The following is a 20,921-nucleotide window of genomic DNA, read 5'->3' as shown; positions in this document are numbered from 1 at the left end:
AGGTTAATACCCATACTAAGGAAGTTAAGAATATTTTGCAGTATTAGAGAGCATTGGTATTGTTGTCCCTTTTAAAATTCATTCTAGGTAACATCATTCAAACATGAGTAAGAATTTGAATTCCTCTCTTTATATGAAATAGTAATATTATAAGATTTTGTGTGCATAGTATTGAATTTTCCCAATGTGTATCTAGTGATAAAAAAAACTTTTTAAAAGCCTATTTTAAAAATTCCCCTTTGACAAGGAGCATCAAAAATGATTATATGTGGGACCCAATTGTCTTATCCAATTTAAAGTTCTTCAAATTTCCAATTTTATGAAAATTATTTACCTTTAGTCTTATTTTGTTTTCTTCTAGGTCTGGGTTTAGCTTTCAACCTACAACCTGCCTTAACCATGATCGGCAAGTACTTTTACAAGAAAAGACCCATTGCTAATGGATTAGCTATGGCTGGAAGCCCTGTATTCTTAAGTACACTAGCACCTTTCAATCAGTTTCTTTTCAATCATTTTGGTTGGAAAGGGAGCTTCTTGATATTGGGGGGGCTCCTTTTGAACTGTTGTGTGGCTGGGTCACTCATGAGACCTGTTGGACCCAAACAAACTCCCCCTAAAAAAGATGTCGAGAAAGCAGCAGGAGATGCAAGTTTACAGAAAAAAAAGAAGAAATCAGCATGTGGAACTATCAATAAATATTTAGACCTGTCCCTTTTCAAACACAGAGGGTTCTTGATTTACTTATCAGGAAATGTTATTATGTTTGTTGGTTTTTTTGCACCAATTGTATTTCTGGCACCATATGCAAAACACAAGGGAATTGATGAATATTCTGCAGCCTTCTTGTTGTCCATCCTGGCTTTTGTAGACATGTTTGCTCGGCCTTCCATGGGTCTATTGGCAAACACCAAGCTGATCCGGCCTCGTATCCAATATTTCTTTAGTTTTGCAGTTTTGTATAATGGCATTTGTCATCTCTTGTGCCCTCTGGCAGAAAGCTATACAGGCCTGGTGGTCTATGCTGTATTTTTTGGCTTTTCCTTTGGTATGGTCAGTAGTGTACTCTTTGAAACCCTCATGGATCTTGTCGGTCCCACAAGGTTTTCCAGTGCAGTGGGACTTGTGACCATTGTGGAATGCTGTCCTGTTCTGATTGGACCTCCATTAGCAGGTAAGTTCATTTTTTGAAAACTTCAGAATAATGAGAAGGGAGATCCCTTCAACTTTCTCATTATACAGATGCACAAAATAAGTTTAAAAAACCCCGTAAATTGGTTAAAAACTCAAAAAAAGTTAAAAGCAGACCCAGGACTAGGATTATTCCTTCTCATTCCTAGTTCAGTACCTTATTATAGCCTATTCCATAGTTGTATTCTTCTAAAGAAGAGAAATTTGACATTTTTATCCATTGCTATAGCCTTGCAGAAAAGTTCAAAAAAATACTTTGGGTCTAAAAATGATCTTAGCAGTCCATGAATCATTTCAGTAACCTTTCCCTCACCAGCTACTGAATAATAAACACTGATAGCCTAAAGTTATCTGGTATTGTGATTAGTGAGTATTACATTTTAGATTTTATTAAAATTCTTATACACTATGATCACTTTTCATCCTAGCATAATTTCTTTTAGGATCTATCCCTAACTGTTCTTAATTATATGTCTGTTTAACTATATCACTACTCATTACTTTTTTGTTTTTTTTCATCTTATTTTCAAATTTCCTATGTTATTCAATAGATTTAAAAATGTATACATTAGGGAAAAAACCTTTTTGTCCATATGTTTCATTTTTGTACAATTAAAGTTTTCTCTTTTGTTTTTTTAAATTAACATCCATTGAATTCAATTGAAATTGAATGAATTATTAGAAACTACCAGTTTCATTTGGAATTGAAATTATTTTGATAAAGATTTTCATATGAAATTTATATATAATACATACACATGGATATGTGCACAATTTCAGTAGAGCTGAGTAAAACTTATTGACTTTTCCTTATTTGAGTTAACTTTAATACAAATTGGCATTTTAATCTTGAAATGTGCCTTTTAATCATAAGATATTCATTGAGGGGCAGGTAGATGGCTCAGTGGATAGAGTACCAACCCTTAAATCAGGAGAACCTGAGTTCAAATCCGGACTCAAACACTTAACACTTCCTAATTGTATGACCCTAGGCAAGTCCCTTAACCCCAGTTGCTTCAGGGGAGAAAAAAAAAAAAAAAAAGATATGTTCATTGAATTCTTTTTCAAAAGGTACCATCCATTTACATGTGAGTTTAAATTACTCTGGGGCTCAAAGCACATTTTATATATAATAGATAAAAGAATAAAAAAAGTTCCTAAAATATTTTTCATGTGATAAAGGCAAATGATTATATTAAGCTAAACAAAATCAAATAGTTATAAAAAGTAAATCCTCATGTTTACTTTGAAATATCAACATCTTGTTTTAAATTCATATTTTAATTCTATAGAGTATGTTATAGATGTTTATATATGAAGTTGGATGTTGTCATGTCATAATTAGATTCAGATACTTGTGCTATTTTTCCACACCAATCTGTCTTTGTCTCTTTGTCCCACTGTCCATGTTTTATTGGTATTGGAGAAGGAAAGATTTTTATCGCACTTATTGTATTGCTCATCTTATGTCCATAAGTCAGATGGGTTAATTTAAACTATGCGACAGCATACTTTTGTATTTTTTAATCTCTGATCCAATTGACATCAAACGATAAATTAAAAATGTGTAAGAAACCAGGAACATTAAATAAATTAGGTTATTCAGACTTTAATTTCTTTCTTCTAGTATTCTAAGCTGTAGAAATTCCAATTTCTCTAAGTAACATGACCCTGGTTAATTATAACCAATTGGCATAGCTCCCAAATGCTTATCATTAACCTTATCTATCCTTAACAATCACTCATATTCTTTATTAATTTTCTTCTTAATATGGGTTATATAACTCCCAAAATATCAGCCCCAAATGAAGTTAGTCTTGCTTCTTTTTTTGTTTCTTTTTTATGCAATGCCAAACAATTTATTTGACTCTAATGAAATGACTTTGTTGATTTAACATCATATAAGTAGTCTTATCATTCTGACTCAACAATGATGGAAATAGCAAAAAAAGACATTTCAGGAGTCTTTCAGTTGAGATCTATGAATCCTTAAGAGATTCATGAATAAATTTCAGGGAATCTATGAGTTTGGTTGGGAAAAAATATCTTCTTACTTTCCTTCCTCCCTCTCTTTCTTCCTTCCTCCCTTCCTCCCTCCCTTTTTTCTTCCCTCTCTTTCCTTCTCTCATTCTCCCCCTCCCTCCCTCTTTCCTTTCTGTTCGTTCGTTTGTTCGTTCTTTCCTTCCTATACCTCTTACAACCATGGTTCCTTGAGCCTTCTTTCAATTAGTACTGATGAGTCAAAATGTGAATACCAGAAAAGAAATGAGAGATTCTCCTATGGCAACTAAAATACTATCAGAAAGTAATCACAAATTGTTTTTTTCAGGTACAAAATCATAGATTCTTAACTTTTCTAAGAGAATTCAATGTTAATTCATCTATTTCTTGGAAAAGAAAAGATTTTTTAAAAATTAATTACAATGTGTCCAATAATTAATAGTTCAGACTTTATTTAGACTCTAGGAGAGTGGTCCTACTATCCACTAAAGTGGTTTGTAATTGGTAGAAAGTTCCCTTCCCAATAACCTTTACATCTTCCTAAAATACCTTCTTAGAAATTCCACCCATTCTGTCTAGTTTTGTCTCTATGGCCAAACAGAACAAGCTTTTTTACCATTTAACAAGACTGCCATTCAAAATTTAAATCTATGACTACTTCCCATGCTCTTTCCCTTCCCACCCTAACACCAAATATTCTAGTATTCTTATCTCCAGGCTGAACATCTTCAGTTCCCTCATCCAAATCTCATATAAGATGAACCTTTCATATCCTTAGGGGACTTCTTTTGAATAGGCTTCAGTTTTTAATCTCCTTCCTAAAATGAGGCACACAAAACTGATACCTTTGCTGATAATTTAGTCATTTCACTCTGGCCTTTTCACCATAATAGCATGACAATTCTGTATTTCATCTCAAAAAATGCAATTGCATGCGTTGGTTACTTATTTTATAATCTATATCTATTCTATTTATCTATCTATCGATCTATCTAATCAATATCTACATCATCTATACTTAGATGATATGAGAACCAGATGGCACAATAGAGTATCAGGAAGACCTTAATTTAAATCTAGTCTCAGACATTACTGGCAGTCACTAAATATGTTTGCCTCAGTTGATTCATCTGTAAAATAAGCTGGAGAAAGAAATGGCAAACCATTCCAATACTGTTCCCAAAAAATGGGGTCACAGAAAAGTGGACACAACTGAAAAAGACTTAACAATAACATCATCCATCTATCTTCAATGTACAAAAATCTATATGTATAAAATTATTGTCATCATTACCGCTGCTATTATTATTAGTGAATCCCTAAGAAACATTGAAAAAGGTAGTTCCAAAGAGGATACTACATTAGTTAAGCTATATTCCGTCAAAGTCCCCACCTCTTTTTAACCTGTATTTTATATATATAATATATGTGTAATATGTTCCATTAATATTGCACCTAAGGTTGGAAAACCAAATATTTTCTTCCAAGTTTTATTTGACTGGCCAGAATCATGCAAAGTAAATCTGAACTGTGTTAGTCTATCAGATCAAAATGCCACTTAACCTAGAGGGTAGGGATGGAGATTTCTTGAAAATCTTAAGATACTTAATATAGCATTTAAGAATCTTATTTAATAAAAACAAAAGGTTAGAAAGGGGGAGAGACTTTGAAAATACCTATATATAATAAATTTTATTTCCTATGAATATAATCTAATTTATGTAGAGTATATTTGCCCTGTTAATGAATATGTATGAATTAAAAGGATTTATACATTAAAGTATCATCCTTTTTTAGTATTAATTCACATGGGAAATATTCAATATAAAGAATGTTCCAAAAAGCATAGTGCAATTTTGAACTATTAAAGCTTTAAAACTACACTAAAACTTGTGGGATACCCTGCATTTATAACTGTAAAAAGTTTGGATTTTAAAATGTTACAATTTTCCAGTTGGCCTTTATCTAATCTCACACATATTCTTTGTATTTCAGGTAAACTGGTGGATGATACTGGAGAATATAAATACTTGTATTTTTGCTGTGGAGTGATTGTGACTATAGCTAGCATATGGCTGTTTGTTGGCAATGCTATCAACTATAAGATGTTGGCAAAGGAAAAAATGTTAGAAGAAGAAAAGCAGAAAACACTAAACTATGCTGATTCCAAGGAAGTGGAGCCTTTGACCAATCATGAAAATGATGAAGTTTCTGTCAAAGCTACCAAAGCACTTGATGATCCTTCAGAAAGAGAAACGAATATTTAATGAGAATTATCACTCAGATATCAGTGTTTCCAACTTCCCTTAAAATACAGGGCAGATATTTTTGTTGTAATACTCAGCCATACTTGTTGATAGAGATAGAATTTTGTCCAGTGACAAGATTCTACTTGGTTTGTTATCGAAGACTTTTTTTTTTTCTTTTTTGTGATTTTGGTGGTGGTGAGATTTTTTTGTTGTTATTGAGTTGCAAACATACGAATGAGTCCGGCCTTATTTATGACTCTGAACTCTGTGGGTAAGATATTAATTTAAAGTCTTCCAGTGACAAGTGAACTTGGTCACAAATATAGAAGTAAATTCTCATTACTACATTATCTGCTTCATGTGCTACGTGAAAATATTTGTCTGAACCCTCAGGATGATACTTATTCCTATGGATCTCTCTCCTCCACAATGTTTTTTTTTTGTTTTTTTTTTTAATGCATAACGTAAAAGAATAGGAATGATTAAGGGATGGGGGAGATTACTACAAAGAGTAGTGAGGATAAAACCAACCATAAATCTATGTACAACGCAACCAATAACATAATATTTGTAGGATTTTTGTTTGTTATTATAAAGTACAATATGCCCAGGGGGACAAAATGGATGTATTATTTTTGCTTTATCCTTTACAGTATAAATGTTAAAATCAGGAGATGAATTCAATAATTCTTTATTCTAAATGCAATTAATCATTAACTAAATAATAGTGTGTGTCTATGTATATGGGTGTGTGTATATACACACATATATCACATATATGTGTATACTAATCTTTGTGAAAAATTATGAAATTAACGTGCTAAAACAATTACTTTTGGGCCCATATGATTAATCCAAATGTTTTTAATGCCAGTTGATTATGACCTAAAAAAAATATCTTTTCATTTTTAATCATTAAAATGATCCAAATAATGGAATCAAAAAAGACAGGTAATCAAGGAAAGTGGGTAGGAATCAGCTAAAGTAATATATTTAAAATAGATTTAGGTCTATAATGGCAAGAAATAACAATTAAGGATTTCTGTTGAATATATTAATAATATCAGGTTAGAATTTAATTTTTATTTTCTGATGAGTCCATTGACATCATATAGTATAATCACCTGTCATTTGTGTTGACAGAACTTCCTTAAGGCCAAATTCTGACTTTTCCCCATAGCTCAAGGAATTTTCTGTTTTGAAGATGAGTAATCTGATTGGTCCTACACTGGGTCGAGTCCAGTAAATCTTCCCAGTGTCTCAGGCACAAAGGTAGCTATCTAAAATGCCTCAACATGATAGTACTGGAAAATTCAAATCCTGTAGCCATCAGACTCAGATAGCTTATGCAGGCAACTGAATAATAGAGTGTCAGGTTCTAACCATTTCAGTTGTCACATTTTGATTTTATAGATATCGCATGGAATATAAAGATGAGAACCTTGTGTTGTTGTTGTTCACATTTAGGGATTGGTTTCTCATCTTTGAATCCTTGTAAGATTTCTCAAAATCTATAACACTATTTTAAAGAAAATTAGATATTAAGCTTGTTGTTTAAAAGTCTCTAAAATTAAAAAAAAATAAATTAGGAAAACTATTAATAATCTGACCATTTCGGTTATAAATATTAACTTCTGTAGATCAGAAATTTAGTTTAATATTATAGTTAATAAAATATTTTATGCTTTCTTATTGGGATAAAATCACCTTACTGATGTCAAATAGTTTCCTCCCTTTTCTTTCTTGCACTTAGGGAATGTGATTATTCTGATAGACAATAGGAAAACACCTACATATAAATCCTTTTGAAATAGTGAACAGGAAGGATGTGATTCATAAAATATTTATGTACTGTTTATGCAAGATACTTTTACATCTTCTTTAGGAAGATATGTGAAATTTCACATTTAATTTAACTTTCACTTTTAAAAATAACATGTAAGAAGTGTTAGCATACAAAAGAATATATAAGTTAAGTAAAACAAGATGTGCCAATATCACAACTAAACAAATCAGGGAAAATTTGGCAAGTATGAAAGCGTATTTAAGTGAGTTGTGTCTGATCCTGATATTCAATTTAGCTATTTTCATATATTTATATTTTTATATTCTACTCTGATTTGTCATAACAGGTGCAGAATCACAAATTATCTTTCCCCTCTCTAGACTTAAACATCTATGCTGTAAACAAAAACCTCATTTGTTCTTAATCTCAGAAGATGTATGATTAAAATAATATGGATCTCAAGCCCCATGTATAGGAGCTAAAAACCCCAAGGTAGGCTATTCTTGTCTTTTCCATCATCTGGAAGTGGCCTCTGTTGCAATGACCTAAATTTTCATTGTTCCCTTTTTGTTTCCCTTTCCCCCATGAGAGGGAAAAGTTTTTATAATTTGCTCCTACTGATCAGTTTCTAGTTAAACCCACACACTGTCTTTAGTCATTAGTTTTTGGTTCCTACCATTGTTTTTGTTTTTAAACTTTTTCGAAAAATGAGAAATGGAATAGAACTATTGTCCATCTGATGGGCTGGCAAAAACACACTTGCACTGCACAACAGTACAAATATGCACATATAATCCCCATTCACAATTGTAATGGGGATTAAAACTGAACACACTTGAAATGGTGGTGTAGACATACCCACTGGGGCCAGACCTGTACTAGGATAGCCCAAAGTTATTCCATAAGGATTTGATTAACTTTATTTGATTTATAGTCTAATTATTTTATTAGAATCAGAGCAAGGTGAATGAAGAATGTAAGCCAGGGGTATTCATCACAATATGTCTCACAAGGGGACAAATGGAAGAGTTTTTGTGACTGAACCAATACATTGGTCATATTTCCCCCCTAGTTTGAAAGTTGTCAGTTTTTAACTCTGCAGAATAGTATGTGGAATGAATCTACTTTGAGTCCTATTTTAAAATTTATTCTGTCATTTTCTGATGCTAAGAATAAAAGGTCATAAACCAGAAAAATTGATGATTTCTGTTTATGCCATACCTCTTTGCATCACATAGGAGAATTATTTGATCTGGAACTTCCAGAGTTGCTATGGAAAAGTTTCTTTTTTTTTTTTTTTTTCTTTTCTTTTTTTTAGAAGCCTGGGGAAACTGTGAGAGAATTGAGTTCCTTATCTATATTTTCAGAAATAACACTTTTACTACACACAAACCTTCCCTTAAAGATATGTTGTCTTTTTCTTGCATAAAAATGGCACAAATGAACTACTGTCAACTGAATAGCAGGACAAGAAGTTTGTGTCTTTTTATAAGGTTGCACTGATCAATCCATTGGGCATACTGCTGCCCAATCCTTTTTGTGACCCACAGCACAAATTTGAGACAGATAGTCAAAATTATAGTTTGGAAAGAAATGTCTTTTCCCTCTGTCTGCTTATAGCTACTTGGTTCACAGACTTTACCTCAGTCTCATGTTCTTTCTGAGCCCAGGTATCCATATACCTGACTTTAAATTTCTTCAAAATAGTGATCTATTTAAGTTTATAATGCTAGAAGAATCACAGTTTCAACCCCTTTTACCTATGTATATCTGAAAAAGCAACATTGCTTTAGTGAAACTGTAAAATATCATGAGAATTTAAGTATAGGAAAAATTTAAGGCAATTTCCCTTTTTTTAAAAAAAATATAATTTCTTTAGGAAAGTCAAGAACAAAATATCAGAGCAGCTATAAGAAAAATCATATAAAAATTGATCATAGCATTGTGCTCACTGCATTAGACATTATAGCTGAGTACAAAGAGAATTTCAGCCTTATGTGGACCAAACCACAGGGCATCTAAACCTAGTGTTAAAATTGAATGAAAACTATTTAATTACACAACAAAGAATGATTAGCAAATATGTGCTCCAAATGCCCCACTATTCTGCTATAATTTATAGTATAATTTTTACTTAAAAGTTTGCTGGAAACTAGATTTGCTGCAACCCAAATATATCATTTCTAATTGTGAGCTTTTCTAGGAAATGCAAATGTTCCTGCCCTAATCTCTAAATAATGCTAACGATGAAAAAATTGTCATGTCATTTTTTATGTAACTCCTTTTCCCTCATTAATAACAATGACTTGTATTTATATAACCCAAACATCATATATATTTCCCTGGGGCTGGATTTAGAAGAAAATGTTATTAATTTTTATGATTATCTAATTTTCCATATTAATGGCAAATAGCTTATTAGCTGTTTGTTGTGATGCAAAAAAATAAAAACTATTCATTAAAGAATGTTATCTTCTATGCCAAGTTGTACTCTTAAGCTCTATGTTTGATACTCTTTCCAACAACAATCACAACAGAAAAAGAATATATTGTTTAGGCAGTTTAATTAATTTCTCTGGTATACATGAGTTTTCAATAGTTGCACATAATTTATCCCTTATACTACAGCTCAGTTTTCATGTTCTTTGGAATGTATATGTGTTTTGTTTTGTTTTGTTTTGTTTTAATTTGCTTCACTGAAATTGAAATTTTCATTTACTTTTATCTTGTTAACTTTATGTAAATGTTGGAGTTTAAACGATACCTTAGAAACTATTCAGTCCTGCATCCATCCTATAATTTTCACATGAGAAAGACTCAAGCTTAGATTTATGATGTGATTTGCCTAAAAGTAATATAGCTAACTTAATGAAAGACTCAGGACTACAACTCCCAATGCCAGAGTCTCTTTTCCTAATACCCCATCTTATTATCTATTTAAAAAGTGGCTTTGTCCCTCCTCACATGCTTTAAACTACTGCTAAAGTGTTTAAAATAATTTTCTACTGCTTGTCTATTCAAAGGATTTACTGTTGTTTCTATTACTGTATTCTCTTCAAACTAATATAGAATTTTAATACTTAGGGCCAGAAAATCACCTAGAAAAGCATATAATGCAGTGAATATTTTAATTCAGCAATTATTTATTAAGCACATGTTATATGCAGAATAATATATTAAGGAATAATTACATGTAGTAATTTCACTGAGACACGGGGTAGTTCAATTTTAATTCTATTTCATTCAGCAAATTTTTATTAAATTCTCAGTATATGTCAGCCACTGTGTTAAACTCTGGGGCTACCAAGACAAAAATGAAAGCAGGATTTGTTAAGAAAGTTGTTTTCTATTTGGTGATAACCATAAAATTGTGTGCTGAAGTAACATTTGTGCATTAAGTACAAAATTTCAAGTACCAAAGAGACAGTGGTATATCCACACAGTAACCTCTTCCCTCCCTTCTAATTTTCTTTCATCTTTCAGTTTTTTGTTTGTTTTTACATTCAGATGGAAATGGTCTCCTTCTTTGACAGTTCTTTGGACTGAGTTAGCTCTAATTGTTAGGAAATAATTCCTTATACTGAAGCTAAGTCAGTCTTTTTACTACTTCCACTCATTGTCTCCAGTTCTTTCTTCTACAGTTAAACAGAACAAGTCTTATCACTTGTCCCCAGGATAACCCTTCAAATCTTTGAAAACAGCTATCATTACCTTTAAAGTATTTCCAGAGGAAGAAAATATTTTCTAATATCCACAATTTTTCTAGTCATATGTACTATAGAATTCTTATAAATTCATAGAAAGAGATCTCCTCTAGTTAAATCACCTCTGTGGGGAGGGTCGGGGAGGGGAAAGAGGGAAGGGACTCTCACATGTGATAAAAACTCAGCTAATATTTAACAAGCTTTTGCATGAATATGCTTTTCTCTAAATATATGTTGTCACAAATCACGATTTTTTATATAGCTAAAATAAGTTTGTCTCAATGAACACATTCTCTCTCTGTATACACACATATTTTTCTTTACTATTAAAATGTGGAAGCCACAATTTTCAAAAAAGGGATTTACATTTGTGATAGTAACTTTTTTTTTGTTTTTCCATGACCAACATTCTCTTTCTACTTAAAAATCATAAATGTTGGCATTTAATGATAAATATTATTTTCATCACTTAGAGCTTCTTTAGAAGCAGTAACATTCTTAATATTCATAATATTTCATCCTGTTTGAGATGAACAAAATATAATCCTGGAAAGAAACTCTATTTGGTAAACTGATGACTCCCTTAGAAGAAGACATTTATTGTATTAATTCATATATAGGTTGTCACTAAATAAAGATTACACTCTTAGCATGAGTTCTTTAAAAGGGGAAAAAAATATTTAAGCATACTCTAAACAAAATATTGGTTCAAAGTCTCATTCATATTTTTATTTAAAAAAAGCAAGCAATCTATATTTAGACTAATGTAATTTCATTAAGTGAGCATTTTCCTTCAAATGGTGAATTAAGTATCCTGAGACAATCCCTAACCACAATCCTTAAACTATTTCTCTACTGCCTAGTTTTCTTTTTCTGCCTCATCTTCTCTTTATCTTATTATTATGTCTGTTTTTTTCTGTCATTCAGAGAACCAGATCAGTTAAGACAGTAGAAGCTCATCACCAAAGGTTTGCTTATAAAACAATGGGTATTTTTCAGTATAAGGAATAATTTTCCTATTTATGTGCAAGGAGCTGAGAATGCTTTAGAAATAAGAATTAGGACCAGTTTCTTTTCTTATGTTATGCAGTTATATAAAGACAGATAAAATGGTGAATGGAAGATGTTCTGATAAAAACAGAAGCCAAACTTTTTTTCTTTGGCTTTTTCAGTTCCCTCAGATAAAATGGATGGTATCCCTAAATAGATAGGTAAACTGGCCAGCAAAACTTACAACTATAGTGCATTTAATATATCAACAATTTTAATTTTTGGTTCACATTCAGAAATGTTGAACCTATAGTATGATATCCATAGGAAACTTACTCAAAGTAGGTAGCTCAGTCTATTCAAATATGTGTATTATATATGGAGATTGAGAACAATCAAACAAAATACGGTTATTAAAAATCTAGGTAATCTTCCAAAATAAATTAATACCTTATCTCTTAAGGAGTTGATGGGCTCTATTAGTTGTTATACTGAGATTTTCTAGTATACATTTAATTCCAAAGGAATAACCATTTTTTCCCAGATAAAGGGGAATCCCTGAGTTACAATCTGGATGTCTAGAGATAAGATAAAGTTACAACCTGTGTGTTATTTGAGAGTTCTCAAAAATTTCACATGGTGAGGTAATCCCAACAATCAGTCATTTAACTTCAGGCATCATAAGTTTATGTCTCTTAATTTCTTTATTTAGTATATTTTAGTGAAATATCTGCTTAAAGGATTCCAAATATGTTTTTAAAATATGATTTAAAACAAAATTAAAAATAGAAAAGAATGAGGATGATTTTGCTAAAAGTTTTAATAGGGGAAAAAATAGTCATGTTATTCCATGTATGAACTTGCTCAGTGAATAATGTTTACCATCAGGTTTAGGCTTGTTCTTAGATTCTAAGACTGAATGTAATAAAGGTGAAGTTGAGGGCTAAAGAAAAAAAAATAATAATTGTGAAAGAGGTCACTTAAATTAGCCTTAAATCTCCATTACTTACTAATTATTTGTCATTATCATGCCTGCCTTAATTTTCCAGTCTTTAACTTCCTTCTTAGGTCAAAGCCCAACTGATAATTTCCAAAGGTTAAAAAAAAAAAGTTGAATTTTAAGTTAGCTAGTCCTTATGGGACGGATATCTACTCCCAGCTTCCTGACAGGTTCTTTATAGTGAAGCTTCCCCACTTTGTCCTTGAGGTAGCTTGCTATAGAAGTAAGGGCATGAAGTCTAGGGTCACAAAATCTGAGTTCAAATGCTAACTGTACTACTTGCTGCCTGTGTAATTTCCTTATCTGTAAAATTGAAAGAATTAAACTAAGATTTCTTTGTTATTTCCAGCCCTTGGTCTATAATGATCTTTATCTTCCATGGAGAAAAATGTGATTGAAAAATCATTCCTTTTTTTGAGCAAAGTAGGAGAGTAGCTATCATTAGAAAGATTACTTTTACAATGTATTGTTCATTCTAATGACATATCTGCTTTGTTTAGAGATGCATTCAAGTTTGATTTAGTGAAAAGACTATTGAAGTTGGAGTACAAAAACATAGCCTCTAATCCCTGTTCTTCTTTGCACATAGTAGGTATTCTATGAATATTAGTTATTTTTATAATTATTGTTATCTAGTCTTGGACAAATTACATCATCTCTGTGATTTAGTCTCTGCTTTATAAAATGAAGAAAACAATTTAGACTATTTCTTTCAAGAATGGAATGCTGATATAAAAATTGACTTTATGGTTCTTAAATGATAGAATCATTTTTTTTTAATTATAGCTTTTTATTTACAAGATATATGCATGGGTAATTTTTCAGCATTGACAACTGCAAAACCTTTTCTTCCAATTTTTTCCCCTCCTTCCCCTCCCCCCCTCCCCCAGATGGCAGGTAGACCAATACATGTTAAATATGTTAAAGTATATGTTAAATACAATATATGTGTGTGTATATATATATATATATATATATACATACATACAGTTATTTTGCTGCACAGGAAGAATCGGACTTTGAAGTAATGTACAATTAACCTGTGAAGGAAATCAAAAATGCAGGCAAACAAAAATAGAGGGATTGGGAATGCTATGTAGTGGTTCGCATTCATTTCCCAGAGTTCTTTTGCTGGGTGTAGCTGGTTCTATTCATTATTGAACAAATAGAACTGATTTGGTTCATCTCATTGTTGAAGAGGGCCACATCCATCAGAATTGATCATCATATAGTATTGTTGTTGAAGTATATAAAGAAAATGATAAGAGTTCTTAACAAAAGTTGACCAAAAAATTCTTAACAAAAATATTTTTAATTAACATTTTATGTTCATATATTACCAAAAATGTGTGTGTGTATGTTATATAGATATGTATACATATATAATTATATGTATGTGTGTAAAACTAAAAGGTCTACCCTCAAGGTAAATAAATGAGGCATTACTTAATTCATTTTAAGTATAGTCTTTATGAGGCAAACATTTACAATTCAGTAAATAATTATGAAGGAACATATGAAGTTTTGTTCTTATGAACAAATGTTATGAAGTTTTGTTCTAGGGACAAGACATTGTGCTAGGCAATGGGAGAAAAAGATAAAAATAACAAAAACAAAACTCTCAGTTCTTAAGAATTTTGTAGTCTAATTTGGGAATATACAGATATTATACCAGATCAAATTTGAGAAGAGGAGACAAAATTATGTAATAATATGTAGTTACACATAGTGTGTGTTTGTGTATGTGTGTGTATGTGTGTGTGTGTGTGTGTGTATACACAGACTTATGTTGGAAAAAATTGTATTTGGGCTTAGATGTTTTCATTTCTCACTGATAATTTGTTAATATCATTCGTGCCTTAATTTTCACATTTTCCATGATTATACCAAATAGCAACCATTCTTGTATAGTGGCTCATCTACTTGGCTCAGAAAGACAGCACCCTTCTGTTCTGATTTATTAGAAAAAGGGAATTGCTAAAGACAGACATGAAACTGGTATTGAATAGTAGCATGTTAACCAGATGTGAGTGCAGAAGGGTGGCCTCAGAACCCTAAAACTAGTTATAAAGATTTACCTCCTGCCTTAACCTTTCATCCTAGGGAAGGTGAAAGGAACAATCCTTATCCATTATAATTTACCATAGGATTTAATCTGAAAGGGATCGTTTATTCACGTTTAAATAGAAATATCTCCTCAGCACAACAGAGAATGATTATTTTAAATCAAATCTTGTTAAACTATCTCCAGGAAAGGTCACCCTTCAACATTAAGGAACTCATGCCTCACTACCATTGACCCCAAGCTTTCTTCCATAAACATTTCCTGTCACATAGAAATGAATTGAAGGTCCCTAATTCATTATTATTTTACCACAAGAAACTCCTTAGCAATAACAGATATATAGCTAATATTTGTAGAAAAGAAAAAATAAATGGGGAGGGAAAGAGAAGATCAGATTTAGAATGTTCTTTCTAGTTATTTTTTTCTACGTTGAAGTATTCTTAAAGACTGTATCCAAGTAATTTAATCAAATAGAGATAACTTTTATTGCTGGAGTTTTTCCAACAACTTAATTACTCTTCATTGAGAAATTGATCATATGGTTATGTGATCAATTTCATTTGCATAAAATAGCCAGAAATACTGTTTTGCTAGGAAAGTGACCTAGAATTAATCAAGTTATGTAGATTCACCTGATCTGTCATGGATTTTTACCCTTTAAAATTCTTTTTTTTTTCCCAAATAAATGATCAGAGTTGATTATGTCTCCTTTACCTTCAAGGCCTATTGTAGTTTATGATAGAAATAAAAGCTCCCTTTTTGCTTCTACCTTCCTACAGCTGAATGTATTTTAAGTCCTCATTATTTGTATCATTGGGGAATATATTTTTATTTGTTTCTAGAATTTTTATATGTACATAGTAGGATCTGCATTTAGTAAATAAAACATGAAAATGATCTGCCAAAAAATGAGAAAATGAATTTTTATAATAACATATTTTATTATTTAACTAAAAGTATTGCCATTTTATTTCTATTAGGAATACACTTCATTCATAGAACTACAATGTCATATATCACTGGTCTCTTGTTATATATATAATTCTGTTCAACATGTCCTAAACTTCTCACTTGTATGTTGAAAAGAACATCGCCCATGATGATGTGGAAAGACTTGAGTCCTAGTCCTGATTCAACTTATTGGCTGTGTGACCTTGAACAAATTTCTGAATTTCTCTGAGGCTGTTCATCTGGAAAATGAGGTTAATAATATTTGCACTACTTATTTCACAAGGTTATTGAGAAGAGTATGTTATAAACTATAAAGTACTATCTAAATATATTGTTATATATTCCTAAGCAATCTTTTCCTTGAGCAATTATTGTAAGATTATTGTACCTTTGCTCACTGAACTTATCTTGCTGTACAACAATGTGTGAATATCACTGATATTTTAGAAAACCACATTTAACATAGCTACTGAAGTTTACTCTATGTTCACTTTGAAACTGTGTATGGTTTGGCCACTGTTAAGACTAAAGACAGACTGAATGTCTTTCAAGACTAGTGCAGCCTAGCTAAATTCAGAGATGTGTTCATCATTGGATGGTTGGCTATAAGAGGTATTCTTTTCTTCCAATACAAATCACAAAAAACAAGGCAAGAAAGTGTTATATCTGTGCTCATGAAGACAACATCCACATTGATGAAATCATGAGTCCCCAAAAATATGGGCAGAAAGTGTACGTTCTGCATGTAATTTGCAATGTCTTTTCAGATGCCTTTAGAAAATGTCAATAGTATTCTATTAATGCAGGCAGGAGGTACACTAGGGAAATTGTGTGGTCAATTTCCAAAGTAGGACATAGCTAGCATTTAGAAGACTTCCTCTACTTCTTAGTTTATACTCTACTTTGAAATTCCCTGTTTCTTTATCCTGTCAGCCAAATGTGCTATGCAAATATTGAAATATGAAGTGGCTATGCTTGATAATACATTTTGAATTACTGCTAATTTTATTTGCTAAATTTGGAGTGCTTTATTTTAGCTTACCATAGAGAAATTTTGACAATCATTTGACTAACTAAGGGTGCTACTCATTTTTCCCAAATCTTGACTTTAATAGTAAACTCCTGCAAAAATTTATTTTTGTAATGTACTAAGCCTATTGCCTTGTCTTTTTTGCATATTGTTAACACTGTATATGTTTTTTTTGCATACTATTATATTGTATTTCAATGATTTTTTTCCCTGATTGCTTATTAAATCCTATTGCAAGCCTGTATTGACTTAAAATGGCAAGTTTATGCATATATATTTATATACTAAGACAATTATCTTAGGTTATTCAATTAAAATGAAAATAATAAATAAAAATCCCACATTAAGTTTCTGAAATGAAGTCAGTACTGTCTTTTTCTCAAAGACCTTTAAATAGAAATTTTTGATATATCATTTAAGAATGCTTCATATAAGGATACTTCTCTTTTGTCTCAATCAGTCCAGCTCAGTATCAGAAAGATATTTCCATTTTCTGCATATACATACCCATATATTTATATGCATGCATATATATTAAATGCTCGATTTGGTCTCATGGTTTGGGTAAAAACAAAAATCTGGATTCATGAATTTTATAGAAAATTAGTACTCTGGAAGCTGCTACAAACAAGTGCTTTATTATTATGTATTGTAGCCAAAAATTAAATACACACACACACACACTATACTATATATGGCAGAAAAGTTCATCTCTGTGTACACAAGAAACTAACCCAGAATGAGGAAGAAGAGAAATATATAAGGGAAAAAAACAATCAAAATTGGGATTTAAGTACTAAAAACGAGTTTGTTGGGGGGGGGAGGGGCATTTCTAATTATACCCAGATATGGTGAAGTTCTCAGGGTTACTTATTCATACCAAGCTTGGGTGATCTTCAGATAGAAGATTCTTTTAGGACCAGAAACTAGGAAAGGGTCTGATTTACCTAATGCATCAATAGGAGTATGATTCCGATTCTTTCAGTCAGGAATTTTCTCCAATCAGGAGCTTTTGAACATTTCTTGCTTGAAATAGTTAAAGTAAGAAGAGTAGAAAATATAAAATTTTCTTTGCCTATATGCTTCATGGGATCACCTACCTTAAATGACTCCCTGATAGAGTCTATCATTATAACTGTAACATCAAAAGAATATATAGATTACAATTATAAAGTGTTTAAAAATATACACTTTGAGATAGAAGTGATTTTAGTAATAATCTAGTCTTGGTTACTATTAAACTTGAAAATACAAAAAAAAAATCATTGCATCATTCTCAAGAATATGGCATATATACCCTATATCTATTTATGTCAACTTTTTCATAAAATATAACGTTATTCACAAATAGGCAATTCATGAAGAAGATAAGTTGTTTGTTTGTTTTTTTCTTTTTTGCCGAGGCACTTGGGGTTAAGTGACTTGTTCAGGGTCACACAGCTAGGAAAGGTTATATGTCTGAGGGCAGATTTGAACTAGGATTCTCCTGACTTCAGGGCTGGTGCTCTACCCACTTTGCTACCTAGCTGCCCCAAGAAGGTAAATTGTACACCAAGTATCCCTCAGTGAATAACAGTGACTGTATACAAGTTTAGAATATATACTCAATTCACCATAGTAACATACACCTGTACCGAATTAATATAATTTATTTACCTAATCAATGTTTCTTAAGTCACTAGCATTTTAGGAAAATTAATTTGAAGTCTGTAACTTTAATATTATCTATATAGTTAATTTATTTCAGCAGTCCCTACTCTAAATTGAATATATTCCTAAACAATTGTAGAGTGCAATAAACTTAAGGTGAAAAAAAAAAAAAAAAAAAAAAAAAGAACATGTATTTGAGACTTGTAAGGAGTTAAGTGGCCCAGTGAATAGAGTGCCAGACCCGGAATCAGGAAGACTTCTTGAGTTCAAAACTGACTTCAGACACGAATTATGTGACCTGAGCAAGTTACTTAATCCTGTTTGCCTTAGCTTCCTCGTATATCAAATGAATTGGAGAAGGAAATGACAAGCTGTTTGAGTATCTTTGCCAAGAAAACCCCACATGTGGTCATGAAGAGTTGGACACTTCTAATAAATAACTTAAGAACAATTGTTATTTGTCCTAAGTGTGAAATGATGCTATCATGGTGATAGCATCTTTATTTATTTATTTCTCATTTGTGTTCAAGAATGCTAAAATATTGGTACCAGTTCTCTCATTCATGTGTAGAAATACTCATAAAGTGTTCCACTAAGAACATGGCTTATATTTTTTAGTAAACTTGTGCAATGGTCTAAAAATAGACTTAGCCTGAAATGTATAGCAGAAGATAAAAGAGACATGGTTTTCATGCTGGTTAAAATTATGGAGCATACTTCTGACTCAGTCATCTATCTGCATAAGGGTCCTTGACTCCCTACACATTAGACTATTTGTCAAATACCTTCAATCTTACCTGCTGCTGATTCTGGCTACAACTGCTGGATGTATGGATGTATGCAGAGTATTTTTGTTAAATTATTATTAGCCAGATCATTTCTATTTTGTTAAAAATTTTGAAACCAGAAGGAAAAATACTTTTATCCCTACCATTTTCAGGAGTTCATACTGCATACTCCAAATGTAATATTCAGTGTTTACCACATATTCTAGTACTTGATTACATAATACTCTTTTCTCCAATTATATTATAAAGTGATATGTTATCTCTTCAACTAGATGACAGTCAGATCTCAATTAGTGCATATATAATTAATCCCCTGAAGGTGTTACATTATTCTAGTTCGCACTACAGCTTTCATTGGACTGGAGCCAATTATTATATTATGTAATAATGACTTCAAAATATTCAGATTCGAATATATGCTACCACTTTATGGGAATTGTTATTGTACTAATGTAACTAATGGTTAAGTGCATAATTTATTTGAGGGCAACATTTTTTGTTTTCTTGTATATCTGATAGAACACTTGGCTTCTATGATGCCTTGAAGAATATTCTTCAGATAAGCTTTATCTTCCCTGGATACTCACTTGCTGAAGGGGATATCATTTCATAATTTTTGCACAAAGTTTTTCTTATGAAGACTAAACAATTATTTTTAAAATTGTAAATAATATATTTTGTATATAAATTTAAGATTTGTTAAGTAATACATATAATAACAAATTTAAAGCTGAAATGAATATTAGAAGTCATCAGATTTAAATCTTGAATACGAAGCTTCTTAGCCATGTGACCATGCACAAGTCTCAACCTCTCAATCTCAGTTTCCTTACCTGCAGAATTGAAATAATATTAATACTCAACTTAAAGCATTATTATAAGGATCAAATGAGATCATATTTGAACACTTTAAAAATTGTATAAATTAACATTAGATGTATATTCATTAATATAGTTACTAAAATATTTTGTTACATATATATGTATATATATATAATATATTATTATAACTATTTAAATACTAGTAATGATGGTGGTCAATGTCCAACCCCTTCATTTTATACATAAGGAAATATGTTCTTTTTAGCACATATTGATTAGGTGATATGCCTTGGATTACAAAGCTAGTGACTAAGGTGAGATATATGATAAATCAATTCAAAAACATTTAAAATTAGTGGCAACATGGTACATGAATCTCTGGCCTCAGGAAAGAGATAAACTGATATAGTTCCCCACAGGCAATTCTCCAATACTATAAAATAAATAAATTGCTATTCTACATTGGGTGAACTAGATTCATAACCAGGAAACTCCCTATATATTTGAAATCATATGTCTAGACTAAAAATAATATTGAAGATAATAATAATAACAAACAAATACAACACATCATCGTATATGGATCACTGTGACTATAGTGGAGTGTGAGAGAGACAAAAAATTTAGATTAAAAAATATCAGCTCTCAGGATAGAATTCAGTAAGTCTAGTTGGGGAAAAAAAGACATACACCAATC

The 20,921-nt window shown here is 31.3% G+C and overlaps 1 protein-coding gene across 5 annotated transcripts in view; it reads left to right on the top strand.

Moving 5' to 3' along the window:
- The window catches only part of SLC16A7 (solute carrier family 16 member 7), a 234,774-nt gene extending 217,453 nt beyond the window's left edge, over window positions 1–17,321 (top strand). For 4 of the 5 annotated variants that reach the window (XM_051962900.1, XM_051962899.1, XM_051962901.1 and 1 more), the window contains 2 exons: window positions 362–1,171; window positions 5,185–17,321. In XM_051962900.1, the coding sequence (XP_051818860.1) occupies window positions 362–1,171; window positions 5,185–5,456 (1,082 nt within the window). In that variant the 3' untranslated portion in view covers window positions 5,457–17,321. Of the gene's footprint in view, window positions 1–361; window positions 1,651–5,184 lie in introns of those variants that run through there. The other variant, XM_051962903.1, reaches the window with a different exon arrangement.
- The last annotated feature ends 3,600 nt before the right edge of the window (window positions 17,322–20,921 follow it).

Source organism: Antechinus flavipes, chromosome 5 (genome assembly GCF_016432865.1).
Source record: "Antechinus flavipes isolate AdamAnt ecotype Samford, QLD, Australia chromosome 5, AdamAnt_v2, whole genome shotgun sequence".
Taxonomy (NCBI): Eukaryota; Metazoa; Chordata; class Mammalia; order Dasyuromorphia; family Dasyuridae; genus Antechinus; species Antechinus flavipes.
This window is presented reverse-complemented; position numbering and strand designations above follow the sequence as displayed.